The sequence below is a fragment of the Chiloscyllium plagiosum genome, chromosome 13 (genome assembly GCF_004010195.1).
Source record: "Chiloscyllium plagiosum isolate BGI_BamShark_2017 chromosome 13, ASM401019v2, whole genome shotgun sequence".
NCBI classification, from domain to species: Eukaryota; Metazoa; Chordata; class Chondrichthyes; order Orectolobiformes; family Hemiscylliidae; genus Chiloscyllium; species Chiloscyllium plagiosum.
The window spans coordinates 60,052,256-60,068,867 of NC_057722.1; the positions used below are offsets into that span (position 1 = coordinate 60,052,256).

Here is a 16,612-nt window from a genome sequence, read left to right on the forward strand (position 1 = left end):
AAATTTTTTTTACAAATAAATGAAATAAAATTATGGAGCAGAATGAAAACAGAGGGGTTGATCATCTGAAGTTGTTGAATTCAATGTTGAGACCGGCAGGCTGTAACGTGCCTCGGCGGAAGATGAGATGCTGTTCCTCCAATTTGCGTTGAGCTTCACTGGAACATTGCAGCAGGCCAAGGACAGACATGTGGGCATGGGAGCAGGATTGTGTGTTGAAGTGGCAAGCCATGGGAAGATCCGGGACCTGAGTTCCAGGATCTGAAGGAGTACAACTGTACTGCAACGTTGGTATGTGTGGTGTGCGAGCTGAAAGGAAATTTGTTGGTGTTAGTGTTTTCCTGCAGCTGTTGCATTTAATTCCGTAAATGACGGATGTCTTGGACTTGGAAGTTATCTGTGGGAAATGGAACCCACTCACTTCAATAATTTCAGTCCGAGACAAGATCTGAAGCAGTATTGTTTATTATACACTTGCAAGCGTGGTGTCTTATATACAATTCATTTCTCTTTTACTCCTCCCCCGCTTATTCCATTGCTCCTCTCCTGTTTACATCTCCCACTTCTCTCAACGCGGCGCCCATTACTGTTGTTTATCTCTTGCTTTATCGGCCTTGTGCATAACAAAGTACAAGTTTTGCTTGGCAATTTCACCACATCCTGCTGTGGCCCATTGTTATATATCCTCCTTCACTGCCATCTGTTTCCCTTGTTTGTAACATTTCCTCCCATTCTTCATCCATTCTGAGCCTTATGACCTCTTGATTGTGGTTTGTTTTTGTTTTTGCAGAAGCGGGAAACAGATGCTTATAACTACTGTTTGTACAAGTATATTTAGCTTAACCTACACTCCCTTCCCTCACAGCACCTTATTTATTTGTCTGTGACATCTACCATTGTTTACAAGCACATTTCATTCTTGTATGCACATTTTAGCTAATGCAAAAGCAATTATATATTTCCTTCACATAGTTTTCATTCTTATTAACTCAGCTCTTGGCTGAAACAATTATATACTGGTGTGAGTTCATTTACCCTGCATAAGCAATTATGATTGCAGAAGTAACACTGCTTTACCTATATCCCACATTATTAATGAGCTTTGATGAATTGTTGCAATGAACCTTTGGGATAACAGACCTGTTCTGTATCAATCTGATGTGGCGCATTATTAGTTGCACATTATGACTGAGGATGTCGAATGATGAGGGGGTGGGGAGCTCGTCTCGTATGACCATATAATATGAGAAGGAATAGGTCATTTGGTTCATAGAGTCTGAGCTGTCATGGGATCATAGCTGGTCTGTTTCTCAACTGCCTTCTCCTGCCTTCTCCCGGTAACTCTTTATTCACTTACTAATCGAGACCCTATCTATCCCTTTCTTAAATGCACTTAAGGACTTCACTTCCACAGCCCCCTTCAGCAATGAGTTTCACAGAGTCACCACCAAGTGGCCAAAATGGGTGATCTATAGGGCACTTCTGGTGGTACATACTTGCATATGTGTTAGCCTTCTCCTTTTATAGTTGTGGTCTGAGCACATCCATCATTACCAAGTGAAATGTTTTTGTCATAGCTTTTTGGTTAATTTTCCAGAATTCATCACAGGATTTGACAAGGCTACAGGGGTTAATCTGTTCAATTGTTTCACTTCACTTTGTGTTTATGATTCTGTGGTTTAGTATGCCACATAGCTTTATGTTGAAACTCCTCAAGGTTGCACCCCTCACCCTTAGGTGTATCATTTATTGCTTATTCTTCTGCAGTGCTCATTAAGAGAGTGGTGGTCATGTGCCATGAAGGTAATGGTATAGTGAGAGTTATGGCATGTCAGGAGTTTACTGTTTGTGGTGAAATGAAACATTGCTGCTTATTATAGCTAATGGCACCTTATGAATATCCAGTCGAAGAGTGTGGTGCTGGAAAAGCACAGCCGGTCAGGCTGGGAGATAAATGGTCCATTTATCTCCCAGCCCCCTTGGCCCACAAGCCTCATTCCTGCTGAAGGGTTTATGCCCAGAACCTCAATTCTCCTGTTCCTCAGATGCTGCCTGACCGACTGTGCTTTTCTAGCACCATACTCTTCCACTCTGATCTCCAGCATCTGCAGTCATCATTTTCTCCATATGGATATCCAGTCTTGAGATATTAGATTTGCATTTTGACATTTTGACACAGTAAGCAGTCCATTGTAGTTACAGTGACCAATATTGCCATTGATAGGTCCATATGAGTTGAGTAGACATATTTAGCAATGTATTTGTTCCTTTGTTACCTGCTGCATGGCTAGATATTCACAACTGGCCAAGCACCCTCCGTCATAATGGCAGTGACAGAAAGTTCACTGTACACATTGAAGAAATCAACACAGAATGTTTTTTAATACACTCAGATTAGACTGAAATTTGGTAGACTGTTAACTGAGTCAATAATATGGACTGGAATCATTCACTGGAAGAGTCATTTTCTTTGAACATTTATGGAAAGTAACATCAAGTCATGTGTACTTTCCACATCCTCCGAAAAGGGCCCAGAATTAATGAGGTGTTGACCGATTAAGCAAACAAATTTGAGTAAGCAAACAAAGTACCGATTTAAAATATTTCATTCATTCTCTAATTAACATTCTATCATTTAATTATTACTCATGGTAGATTTGTGTTTGACTTAAATCTACATGTCTTGGTTCCATGTGCCCTAGAATCTCTGGATAGCCAATAATGGTTGGCCTCATGTGTAAAATTATTGTGTTAGCTGGCATCCACTGCTACTTTGATCATGGACAGAAGAGTGGGGAAGATCAAAACTCCTTCAATGCCTTAAAAAAAGAATTCTTACATTTTATCCTGAATGGCCTTGCAGCGGTATTAATTCTATGTCCCTTTCTCCATGATTCTGACACCAGCATCAAAATAAAAGCTTTCTCAATGTTATCATTTCCTTTCACAATATCAAAATGCACATACAATCACTCTTTAATTGCAAGGGGAGAAAAGCCTTTTGTGACTGCATGCTCTCTTCCTAATTTAACACTTGGAAGACTTGGATGCACCAACATATGCTTTCAACAAGTGATACAAAAAATGGTATTCCATTTTCCAGGTGTGCTGTCAGTCTAAACTCTGTATGTTCAATTCCGAATGATAAATTAAAAAAAACAATACTTGGGCACACAATATGTGTGTTAATATGGGTTACGAGTTATAAACACCTACTTCATCGGGGCAAACTCACATCAACCTAGCATATAGCATATTGCTTTTAAAATTAGTTGAACTCTGGTCAGTGTTATATCCAATGCACCCAGCTGACATTGATTCATAGTTGGGCTCCTTGCATCAAAAGTTCAATAGATTCATTTCAATTTCTTCTGATAACGAAGATAAATTGAAAAGTAATGAGTTACTCTTGGTTGCAGATATATCACAATTTAAGCAGAACATGCTATTGCACATTTCTACTCACAAATAAGTAACAATATAATTATTAGACTAATTGGTATTTGGCAATGAGTTCATGCCTACCTGAACAGATGACACTAGCATCATTTCTGTGTGTGCACTCACGGTGGCCCCTGGATGCAATTGGGCAGTCAGTCAAACGGATTTCATTGCCAGTGCAAACGTGGATATAATTCCATACTGGCCCATTTCCCTCTCCAAAGTATGCACCTCCTGGAGTTGAAATCGCAGCCCCACAACCAAGTTGATTGCAGACCACAGCTGCATCTTGTAAATCCCAATAGGTATCACATACTGTGTTCCAGGTATCATCAAACATTATCTCCACTCTTCCTGAGCAGGTATCATTGCCACCAATTAACCGTGGTCTCCTTTTTCCTTTGTCCAAGAACAATGATCATTTTTCAGTGGATTTATATTCATTTGGATAGACTTCTCATTCAATTTCAAAATGTGTACAAAAGCAATCATTCAAATAAGAAAAAAAAAACTGAGAAATTTTAGAAGAAATATACCATGGTGATCCAGCATATTCTCATCTATCATACCAGTGAAACACAGCAGTGCCACAGTGAAAGAATGGGAGTTGCTTTGGAAAAACTGTTGGAGCAAGTATAGCTTATTCTATGTGAGAAGCTCAGAATTTGCTGAGGGAAGAAATTATGAGGCTCTTTATCTTGTTGCAAATCTAGTCCTTCTGCATGTACCATTGAAGTGAAATTTACTATTTAAGTAAAATTGAAGTTTGTGCCAAATTTATAGACAGATAGATAACTTCACCACTGGAAAGCAGTCGTAATAAATTCATTAATTAACTGGTATTAGTTGGGTTGCTGTAGCTCTAGTAGAGTTGGCTTTCTCTTTATCTGTTGTAATCTAAATACATGGGTCCCATGCAACTTCATGCAATACCATTGGGATAATGTGTGAAGCTGGAAGGGGGCAGCTTGGCTGAGCTCGGGAAAAATACACAGACACAGAAGTAGCTGTCTGGAACCATTGCTTTGCCCGGAATTCCGATTTACACCTCTATTCCAAGAGAACAATCAACCAAACCTTACACTCCAGACTGAAACTAACTTTCACACCTCCATCTGGCCAACATAGACAGTATGGAATACCTATACATTTACTGGACACTCAACTTCAATCAAAATACTTTCACATACATTCTTAACTATTTGAAGGCCAACTGACTTTAAAGAAAGAACCAGTCACACAATGGCAAGCAGAGATGTAGCACGAATCTATGAGGCGTGCAGTTAATATAATTTCAGGCCCTGAACTCGACTGAAGGAGATATCCCCACAGCTATCTCCAGATGGGGGATCCCTGAGAGCTACTCCCCCAACAGCTAATTACAATGACTGTTTCTAAGAGCTATCCCTGGAAGGGGATCCCCACAGCAATTCCAAAACCTACCAACAACAGACCTGTTCTAAGCCAGGGAAACCAATGGCAACTGACCACGACCAGAAGACCTAAGAACTGACAACCTCCATGTAGTCATTAGGATTAAATTGACCTTGTTAGGTGCATGCTCCCCACCCTCTGCACCAGACACCTTCCCTTGCCACTGCACAAGGTGCAAAATTTATGCACACACCTCCCCTTCACCTCCTTCTAAGGCCCTCAAGGATCATTTCAACTCTGGCAGAGTTTCTTGCACATCCACCCACCTCATTTACTGCAGAATTTGCTCTGGATGAGATCTCCTCTACATCAGGGAGACAGAGCGCCAATTTGCGGAATGGTTCAGGGAACATCTCTGGTCCGCATGCACTAAACAACCCCACCACCCTGAGGCAACCACTTCAACACCCCCTCACATTCCTGCAAATCCTGGCCCATCTCCACTGCCAAATCAAAGTCACCCACCAAATGGAGGAAGAACGCCTCAAATACTGCCTGGAGACCGTACAACCACACAACATCAACATTGACTTCACCAGTTTCCATATCTCCGCAAATCCCAACTTATCATAACCATCTCCCACCTACCTTCCCCCCTCAGCTACAGTCTCACCCTTCATTTTTCTCTCAGTGCCTTCCCCCTCCACATTCCTGATGAAGGGCTTACATCTAAAATGTCGACTCTTTGAAGTTGAGATGGGGGATTTCTTTGGGAACAGTGATCACAATTCTATAAGTTTTAGAATACTCATAGACAAAGTTGAGAGTGGTCCTAAGGGAAAAGTACTAAACTGGGCCAAGGCCAATTATACCAAAATTAGGCAGGAGCTGGGAACTATGGATTGGACACAGCTATTTGAAGGGAAGTCCACATTTGATATGTGGGAGGCTTTCAAAGATAGTGCAGAATAGACATGTTCCATTGAAAGCAACGGATAGGAAAGACAAGATTCGTGAACCATGGATGATAGGAGAAATTGTACAACTAGCCAAGAGGAAACTGGAAGCGTACATAAGGTCCAGGCAACTAAGAACAGAATGGACCCTGGAGGAATATTGAGAAAGTAGAACTCACCTTAAATGAGGAATCAAGCGGGTCAAAAGGGGTCATGAAATAGTTTTAGTGAGCAGAATTAAGGAGAATCCCAAAGCCTTTAATTCTTATATAAGAAGCAAGTGGGTAACAAGAGAAAGGATTGGTCTATGAAAGGATCAGGAAGGAAGGCTGTGTGTCGAGCCTGAGAAATGGGTTGCGATTCTAAATGATTACTTTGCATCAGTGTTCACTGAAGAGAGGGACATGATGAATGTTGAGATTAGAGATAGAAGTTTGATTACTCTGGATCACATTGACATAAGCAGGGAGGATGTGTTGGGGAGGCTAGATGTAATTAAGTTGGACAAATCCCCAGGATTAGATGGGATCTATCCCAGGTTGCTGAGGGAGGCATGAGTGGAAATAGCTGGGGCCCTAACAGATATTTTTGTAGCATCCTTAACATAGGTGAAGTGCCGGAGGACTGGCAGGTTGCTCATGTTGTCCCCCAGTACGAGAAGAGCAGTAGGGATATTCTGGGTAACTACAGACCAATGAGCCTGACGTTACTGGTGGGAAAGTTGCTGGGGAAGGTACTGAGGGATAAAATCTATTTATCTTTGGAAAAGAATGGGCTTATGAGTGATAGGCAACATGGTTTTGAGCAGCGGAGATCGTTGTTTACCAACTTAGAGTTCTTTGAGGAAGTGACCAAGTTGATAGATGAAGGAAGTGCTGTAGGTTTCATATACATAGACTTTAGTAAGGTGTTTGATAAGGTTCCCCATAGTAAACTAATGGAGAAAGAGAAGTCACATGGTGTACAGGGTGTTCTTGCTAGGTGGATAAAGAACTGGTTGAGCAACAGGAGACAGAGAGTAGTAGTTGAAGGGAGTTTCTCGAAATGGAGACAGGTGACCAGTGGTGTTCCACAGGGATTAGTGCTGGAGCCACTGTTGTTTGTGATATACATAAATGACCTGGAAGAGGGCATTGTTGGTATGATGAGCAAGTTTGCAGATGACACGAAAATTGGTGGAGCAGCAGAAAGTATAGGGGATGTCAAAGAATACAGGAGGATATAGGTAAACTGGAGAGTTGGGCGGCAAAGTGGCTGATGGAGTTCAATCCAGACAAATGCAAAGTGATGCAGTTTGGGAAGTCTAATTCGAGAGCGAATTATACTTTAAACGGAACAGCCTTGGGAAAAGTTGATGAGTAGAGAGATCTGGGAGTTCAGGTCCATTGTACCCTGAAAGTTTCTGCACAGGTGGATAGAGTGGTCAAGAAGGCATCTGGTATGCTTGCCTTCATCAGACTGGGTATTGAGTGTAAGAGCTGGCAGGTCACATTAAAATTGTACAAGACTTTGGTTTGGCCACATTTTGGAAAACTGTGTACAGTTCTGGTCGTCACTTTGAAGAGGGTGCAGACAAGGTTTACAAGGGTGTTGCTTGGTATGGAAGGTGCTAGCTATGAAAAGATGTTGAGTAGGTTAGGATTCTTTTTATTGGAAGAAAGGAGATGGGGGTGGGGGGAACCTGATTGAGGTCTACAAAACCATGAAGGATATAAACAGCGTAGCTAGAAATAAGCTTATACGCAGGGTGAAGGATTCCACAACAAGAGGTCACACTTTCAAGGTGCGAGGTGAAAGGTTTAAGGGCAAATACTTTACACAGAGGGTAGTAGGTGCCTGGAATGCATTGCTGGCAGAGGGAGTAGAGGAAGGCATGGTAGATTCATTTAAGATGCGTCTGGACAGATGCATGAGTAGTTTGGGAGCAGAGGGATACAGATGCTTAGGAATTGGGTGACAGGTTTAGACAGTGTATTTGGATTGGCTCAGGCTTGGAGGGATGAAAGGCCTGTTCCTGGGCTGTAAATTTTCTTTGTTCTTTGTTCTTTATTCCTGCTCCTCTGATTCTGCCTGACCTGCTTTACTTTTTCCAGTGCCACACTTTGCAAGTCTGTTTCTCCAACATCTACAGTCCTCACTTTCTCCTTGTTAACTACGAAGTACTTGTTTAGGGTTGTGAACCTGGGTCAATCAGGAAAGCCTTAGCTGACCAATATATCCAGTAGATTAGAATCTCCTCAGTTGAAAATTTACTCCAAGCTGGCTAACCACAGCCAGTGTGTTGTATATTAGTGAATAAAGGGTGACGGGACTTGGCCTCTGTGAAATTATTTCACTCCAGAAACTATTGACCTGGCAAACACCACAAGGCCTCAGACAGTCCTGAGGTAAAAGTCAGGCCTGCAAAACCACCAGAAGGTAAGGAAAACCTTGCACTCATCCGATAAATCCAATACTCATACTAACGCATCAGTGTACTTAACCCAGACTGAAGGCCTGCACAATTTGAAGTCTTCATCGAAGCACTGGGTACGGCAAGTGGGAACAGCCATCTGTACTTCAAAATTGCACTTTTCCCCAGTGGTGACCTTAAACTGCCAAGATGCCAACATTTCTAACCTAGCTAGCAATAAGGGAAAGGCAGGTAGTGAACTGCAGGGACCCCAAGATTCAGAAGCTTGAACAAAGAACAAAGAAAATTTACAGCCCAGGAACAGGCCCTTTCAGCCCTCCAAGCCTGAGCCGATCCAAATGTACTGCCTAAACCTGGCAGTCAATTCCTAAGCATTTGTATCCCTCGGCTCCCTACCTACTCATGCATCTGTCCAGACACATCTTAAATGAATCTACCATGCCTGCCTCTACCACCTCTGCTGGCAACGTGTTCCAAATGCCCACCACCCTCTGTGTGAAGTACTTGCTGCATGTATCCCCCTTAAACTTTCCACCTCTGTCCTTGAAAGCATGACCTCTCGTTATTTAAAGTTTCTGTGATTAAAACTGCAGTTTAGGTTCTAAAAGTGTTAAATCTGTGTTTTATTTAATCATGTATTTCATTGCTGTCCTCTGTATAATTGATAGTGTCAATTTCACTGTTTGTAGGTTTGACTTGTACTTACTTTTTTTGTATTTAACTAAACACAATGATTCTTTTGCCTGAAACACCTGTCTTTAATTCACATTCCCTAAATAAGTCCAGTGTCAAAACCAGGGAACTGGGGATGGTTTGAACCACCTAAAAGTCAGCAAATTACTGATCGCAAACCAAAGCCCTGCATAATGCAGAGTTATTCTACTGATCATGTATTACTTAATAACAGTTTTGCATTTGGGTACTGATGAGGATGATAATTAGTCAGTAGAATCCAGAAAGAGGCGAAAATGAGGCCTGCAGATACTGGAGATCAGTGTCAAGATTAGAGTGGTGCTGGTAAAGCAAAGTAGGTCAGGCAGTATCCAAGGAGCAGGAATCGTGATCACTGATGAAGGGCATTTGCCCGAAATGTCGATTTTCATGCTCATCAGATACTGCCTGACCCGCTGTGCTTTTCCAGCACCACTTTAATCTTGATTCAGAATCCAGAAAGAGCCAAGTCACTGTCGTCATAGGTGGCTCAGCTGCAAACGGGGAAAGAAGAATAGAAAAGCCATGATGACAGTGTATGGGAAAAACTGGTATTTCTGAAACTGCAGATTTCACACTAGAATGTTATGTTTTCTCAAGGTGTCAGGAGCAAGGATGGCACAGAGAGACTTCAGGGTATTATCCTCACGGAGGATAAACAAACAGGTTATGTTCCATTTTGGTTCCAATATTATTAGGTAGGAAGAGAGATGAAGTCTGTGACACAGATTTTTAGCTAGTGAGGAAAGAGGTTTAAAGAGAGGACTTTGAATGCAGTCATCTCAGCTACATTCGGTATCACATGCTATTAAAAATGTTTGGCTCGAGAATTGATGGACGATTAAAGGCAGCCAACTTTTGAGGCATTGGGACAACATTTCTCGGGCAGATGTAACTCGTATAACATTGGTAGGTGCATCGTATCATAATCAAGGCAACTATCCTAGCTGAAACATTTTTTGCTGCTGCTGGCCAGTGTTTAAATTAACTTCCCCTTTGACGGAATCCTGAGAGCTCAAATGAAGGGAAGAGAAACTGATTATTGGAAAAGAAAATAGTCAGTAATTTCTTTGACAGACCATGTTTAAGAAGATATTTCTTACAGTCAGGTTGTGAAAAAGACAATTGAAGACATGCTATCTGAATACACACAGCATTCATGGCCAGGTTAACGATTTGAAGCCGTGAATATGGAGAACCGTATGATTTAATGATTTAAGATTCCAGGGTGAGTAAAACTGAGAATTGAATGCTCAAGGGTGTTCATCATTTAGGAAAGAATGGCAAAAAGAAAGGAAGTGAAGTAATTCTTCTGATTTAATACTAATTTCTTCAACATTCCATGTTCAAAGTACCCTACCATTTCTGGGAAATCTTTCAGTATCATCCTCCATGAAGGTAAATACAAAGAAAATGTTTTTAATCTGCACCAGTTTCCTATTCTCTGATCTTCTGTCTACACCAATAAAAGATATGTTATTTCACAAGAAAAACAGAAAAAAATGGACTTTTTGAACACTGGATATTGTGAAGTGTTGATAGCTAAATGGTCTTTATTCATAAGTGACAAAAAAATCTGTCTACACCAGTAAAAGATATGTTATTTCACAAGAAAAACAGAAAAAAAATGGACTTTTTGAACACTGGATATTGTGAAGTGTTGATAGCTAAATGGTCTTTATTCATAAGTGACAAAAAAAGCCTGAAGTCAGAAGGAAAATGCACTATTGACCCACATCACAAGGAAAGTTAAGTATAGGAGCAAAAATCATTTGGTTGCTACTGTATGGACACCTATACTTACATTACTATCTTCAGTTTTGTCTGCCTACCAAAGGAACAACACACATGCTACAGAAGTAATGAAATAGGGTACAATTGACTAATTCTTCCAGGGCAGTACTGACTTATTAGGCAGATTTTTGGATTCTGTCCTTAAATTCTTTGGACTTTCAAAGAAGCAGAGGTCATCTCTGATACTTTGAAAACTGTGACAGCACAATACAGGGCCAATGTAGATAAGATGTTGCCCTGGCTGGTGAGTATAGAACCAGGTGACATCGTCTCAGAAGAAGAATGGAGAATTTTTAATTGAGATGAGGAGTAAGTTCTTCATTCAGAAGATCATATATCTTTGGAATTTTTAAACTCAGAAAGCTCCTGAAATTCAATAATTGAGGAGTGGAATATGAGACCACAATGTCATATCCAGTCACCAAGATTGAAAAGGCAACTGCAATCTGAATCTGACTCTAAGCATCAACTATGTTTCCCATATAATTGATCAAGATGTAGAAAAATAATGCTGTCAATCTATAATTAAAAATGGTCAGATTTTAAACTATCTTCTACTTGAAAGCAGGTGGAGGAAAGGATAAAACACTTACCAGAACAAATAATACTGACATCATGTCTGTGCGTGCAATTCTTTTGATTGATTTGTGTCGTAGGGCAAGACCAGAGAATGGTCTCAGTTCCCTGGCATTCATAGACATCTTGCCATATGGGACCACTGCCCTCTCCAAACTGAGCTCCTCTCCGTACTGTTACAACTTCTCCACATTCGAGTGATGTGCACACAACATTGGCATCCAGTGTATCCCAGTGTGAATCACACACAGTCCCCCAGGTCATTCCTTTCTGGATCTCCAATCTTCCAGCGCATCTACCTGCTCCACCAATAAGCCTTGGCTGCTTGTGACCTGTTATTTTAAAACAATAAGGATCTTTCACTCTACGAGGTTAATCAAGATCTCTCAAGCTAGTTATGTTGTGCGGAAAGTTGAAACTTTTTTTCGCATTGGAGCAGTCTTACCTTGAAGTTACTGCAATCTCTATTCATTACATTATAAACCTAGTACTCTGCAGCTTGGTGTTAACATTTATGAAGTACATAACAAAATTGATAAGACTGGTTAGCAAGGTTCAATCTCATGGAATACAGAGAGAACTAGCCATTTTGATACAGAACTGGCTCAAAGGTAGAAGACAGAGGGTGGTGGAGGGTTTGTTTTTCAGATTGGAGTGCCAAAAAGATCGGTAATGGGTCCACTACTTTTCGTCATTTATATAAATGATTTGGATGTGAGCATAAGAGGTAAAGTTAGTAAGTTTGCTGATGACACCAAAATTGGAGGTGTAGTGGACAGCAAAGAAAGTTACCTCAGACTACAGTGGGATCTTGACCAGATGGGCCAATGGACTAAGGAGTGGCAGATGGATTTTAATTCAGATAAATGGGAGGTGCTGCATTTTGGGAAAGCAAATCTCAGCAGGACTTATACACTTCATACTAAAGTCCTAGGGAGTGTTGCTGAACAAAGACACCTTGGAGTCAGCTTCATAGATCCTTGAAAATGGAGTTGAAGATAGTGAAGAAGTGTTTGGTATGCTTTTCTTTATTGGTCAGAGTATTGAGTACAGGAGTTAGGAGGTCATGTTGTGACTGTACATGACATTGGTGAGGCCACTTTTGGTATATTCCGTGCAAATCTGGTCTCCTTCCTATCTGAAGGATATTGTGAAACTTGAAAGGGTTCAGAAAAGATTTCCAAGGATGCTGCCAGGGTTGGAGGATTTGAGCTATAGGAAGAGGTTGAAGAGGCTAGGACTGTTTTTCCTGGAGTGTCAGAGATCCAGTATTAGCATTTCGGGTCCAGTGACATTTCCTCAGAACTGTTCTGAGGAAGGGACAGTGGAACTAAAATGTTAGCTCTGATTTCTCTCCATAGATGCTGCCGGAGCTGCTGAGATTTTCCAGCAATTTCTATTGTTGTTTTTGTTGTTGTTGTTGTGATGCCATTTAGTATGATGCCATCACAATCGATTGTGTTCTTGTTTGAGATGCATAGATTTTTGAACTGTCTCCTGCCTCTCAGAAAGTAAGGCAATCAGAAACCACCAATGACAAAATTAAACTTTCATGGATATGGTGATGAATGTACATTTAGCAGCCCAGGAGAAAAAGATCTGCCTTTGGACAACAGCAAAAATGACATAATTTGAATGTCACTATATCATTGGCAAGTTGGAGGTAATTATGTAAGGCAGTGGTAGATCATGCCTGGGCATTGTGCAACTGTAAATACTTGCAATAGACTTTATGTGCATAATTTCTAGTTGCTGTCCTGTACTTCTATTTGATGGAAGAATAATTTGCACTGCATGTTCACTTTCCACGTATTACTGCAGAAATATTCTGACTGCAGTCTACTCTGGCTTATAAGCATTTAACAGTTATTCTTTCTGTTGATTTTGCTATCAAGGCAGTTGCTAAATCAACTTCCTTTTTGTTCTATTTAGTGAAAGGCTGACCTGCTTACTCATGTTCCTATTGAAGGACAACAGATTCAAATTCTATGTGAAAGATAACATGCATAATTAGTGTATCTGTAAAATATTAAGAATGGTTATATTTCATTTCCAAATCTGCACCCTTCAATCTGACTTAAACAACTTTAATTATTTTGCAATCTGGTGTTTTCATGTCTGCTGTGTCAAGAAGTGATATTATCTCCCCTTGTTTTAAATGTTTCAGACAGGAGAATTACCTGAACATATGACACCAGCTGGTTCCACTTCTCTCGAACACCTTCTGTTAAATACAGGAGTAATTTCACAATCCCAAGGATTATTCTCACTGCCCTTGCAGCCAATTTCAAGGTTTAGTATGGGCAAATTGCGATCTCCAAACTGAGATGCTGATGCTGATACAGCTTCGCCACATCTGAGGTATTTACACAAAACACGAGCGTCATTCATGTCCCATGTTTGACCACAGATATGATGCCATGCAAAAAGGAGGTAAACTTGAAGTCTCCCAGCACACGGGCTCCCTCCATCTCCAAGAATCAGGTTTTGCTGCACTGCCCCTGGAAAAATGCATTTACAGTTTGATCATAATAATTCTGATGTGCTAAAATTAAAAAGAAAGAGAAAACAAGCCCTAACATTTCTTCTTATTAGGATGCAGTCAAACATTTGAAATCTGACTGAAACAATATTAATTGATCACCAATATTTTATTCTAACTCACCTGTACTAGGTTTACTCATATTATCCCATTAGATATCTTTTCTTACTCTGTTTTTGAAAAGTACAAGGAGCAATCATAAAAAAAGTAGAAAAATCGCTGAACTCTAAATATCCCTGTGCTTTTTAATAATTTGGCATACCACATCTTCAAGATCCAAGTCCAGGAATGCCTCACTTCTACTTGAACTGGAAGCATTATACTGTGGAAAATTCAACAGAACACACACTGTGAATTCTTTCACTTCTTTGGCCTTAAGATGACAACAATGACTGATAATTGGTTAATTAAAGTCCTCCCTCCCATTATCACCCTCTAAATTTTTGTCCTTCTCAATAATTCTGATGCCAATCTTTTTCTTCACAGCTTTACATCTAATTGGTGGGCTAGACATTGTACTCAACATTTTTTCCTTTGCTCAAGACCATTAGATGCTGCTCTTGTCCATGGCATCACCACCAAGGAATTTCTGAACTTTTAGAAAGCAATTTACTGAATGCTATTGTGTACTATTTGCATTGCTGCTTTTTTCAAGCAGTCAAGACAGTTATTGAGAGAAGGGCCTGTGTTATGGACTAGGCCAGACCCCCACAAAATATTTCAAGTCGCTAGCTCAGACCCTAACCTGTCTATTTGGTTTGAGCAGGTGTGAAATGGACATTCCAGGAGTGAATCAACTGGTCAAAACTCTTTGGTTTTAAACAAAACAGAATTTATTTGCAGACTACCAAGTGAATCACAAACAAAAGAAACAGAATAATGTAAACTATCTGAAAACCCAAAGACTATCCCAACTTAATGATGCTGTTCCAAATTCTTGCAACATAAATTCTTCCCTATAAACACCCCTTGGCAAGAAAGGTAAAATCAAACACAGGGTCTTACAGGAGGGCGATGTCAGAGAGATTGAGCATGGAACACCTTCTTCCATGCAACTGTATCTTTGTCCTGCAGCCTCAAAATACTGTTTGCTTGCTCTGCACAGCCATACTTCTAAAAATCAAAACCAAACCAAACCAGAGTAGAGCTGAGCTGGGAGAACAAGCCACTCTCCTTTCATTGTACAAGTGTTTGTTTAAAAACTTAAAAGCTTCTCCAAGTAGATAAATGCAGACAAAATGGAACCTCTGTTTTTACTACCCCTCTGAAATAAAAACCTAAGAACAACCTAACCTTGTTAAAGGTGCAGCATCGTCACACCTCGCCTTAGAAAAAATCAATATTTAAAGATGGCTTCATTTTTAAACTCTTTAATCTCACACTGTTAGTACAATTACAACAAATGTATCCATTACACTGACAATAATCTCACAAACATGAACACTAAATTCTATTACAATCTGTTTTAAACCAACCACCAAACATCTCCATTTCTCATTCAAGTCTTGACAATACATTGGCAATCACATTTTTCTGTCCTGCCACAGGTACAATTTTCAAATTGAATGGCTGTAACAACAAGCTCTGCAACTTTTGTCCTTAAATTTCTCCTCAAACTTTATTGGTTTATGATCAGTTTGTATGATTGTCTCAGATACATTACTGGTAACATAAACAATGAAATGTTCTAATGCCAACACCAAGCTCAAAGTTGACTTCTCAACTGTTGAATATTTCAGCTGATGAATTTTCAGTTTCCTTGAAGTACCTGATACATCTTTTTATCTTCTTGTTATCTTCCTATAAGAGAACAGCACCGACACCCACATCTCTCACATCAATAGCCCCTTGAATGGCTTTGCATAATTAGGTGAGACTAATACTGGAGCAGTGGTTAAAGCAGCTTTCAGGCTGTCAAATGCCTTCTGACAGCCTACTGTCCACTGAGGCTTCTTGCCTTTCTTTAGTAATTCAATGAGTGGAGCAGCCACAGTGCTAAAATTTGGCACAAATTTCTGTTAAATTCCACTCAATTGCAAGAATCGTAGTCCAACCCGTTTTGTCGATAAAACATAGAACATAGAACAGTACAGCACAGAACTGCCCCTTCAGCCCACAATGTTGTGCCGACCACTGATCCTCATGTATGCACCCTCAAATTTCTGTGACCATATGCATGTCCAGTAGTCTCTTAAATGTCCCCAATGACCTTGCTTCCACAACTGCTGCTGGCAATGCATTCCATGCTCTCACAACTCTCTGTGTAAAGAATCCGTCTCTGACATCCCCTCTATACTTTCCTCCAACCAGCTTAAAACTATCATCCCTCGTGTTAGCCATTTCTGCCCTGGGAAATAGTCTCTGGCTATCGACTCTATCTATGCCTCTCATTATCTTGTATACCTCAATTAGGTCCCCTCTCCTCCCTCCTTTTCTCCAACGAAAAAAGTCCGAGCTCAGTCAACCTCTCTTCATAAGATAAGCCCTCCAGTCCAGACAGCATCCTGGTAAACTTCCTCTGAACCTCTCCAAAGCATCCACATCTTTCCTATAATAGGGCGACCAGAACTGGACACAGTATTCCAAGTGCGGTCTAACCAAAGTTTTATAGAGCTGCAACAAGATATCACGACTCTTAAACTCAATCTCCCTGTTAATGAAAGCCAAAACACCATATGATTTCTTAACAACCCTGTCCACTTGGATGGCCATTTTAAGGGATCTATGTACCTGCACACCAAGATCCCTCTGTTCCTCCACACTGCCAAGAATCCTATCCTTAACCCTGTACTCAGCTTTCAAATT

The 16,612-nt window shown here is 40.5% G+C and overlaps 1 protein-coding gene across 1 annotated transcript in view; it reads right to left on the bottom strand.

The window, feature by feature from the left end:
• The window catches only part of LOC122555635 (deleted in malignant brain tumors 1 protein-like), a 122,536-nt gene that overhangs the window by 1,221 nt on the left and 104,703 nt on the right, over positions 1-16,612 (bottom strand). Inside the window, exons 16-18 of the mRNA XM_043701633.1 lie at positions 13,446-13,766; positions 11,283-11,597; positions 3,526-3,840 (exon numbers count right to left, since the gene is read on the bottom strand). Coding sequence (XP_043557568.1) covers positions 3,526-3,840; positions 11,283-11,597; positions 13,446-13,766 — 951 coding nt within the window. The remainder of the gene's footprint in view (positions 1-3,525; positions 3,841-11,282; positions 11,598-13,445; positions 13,767-16,612) is intronic.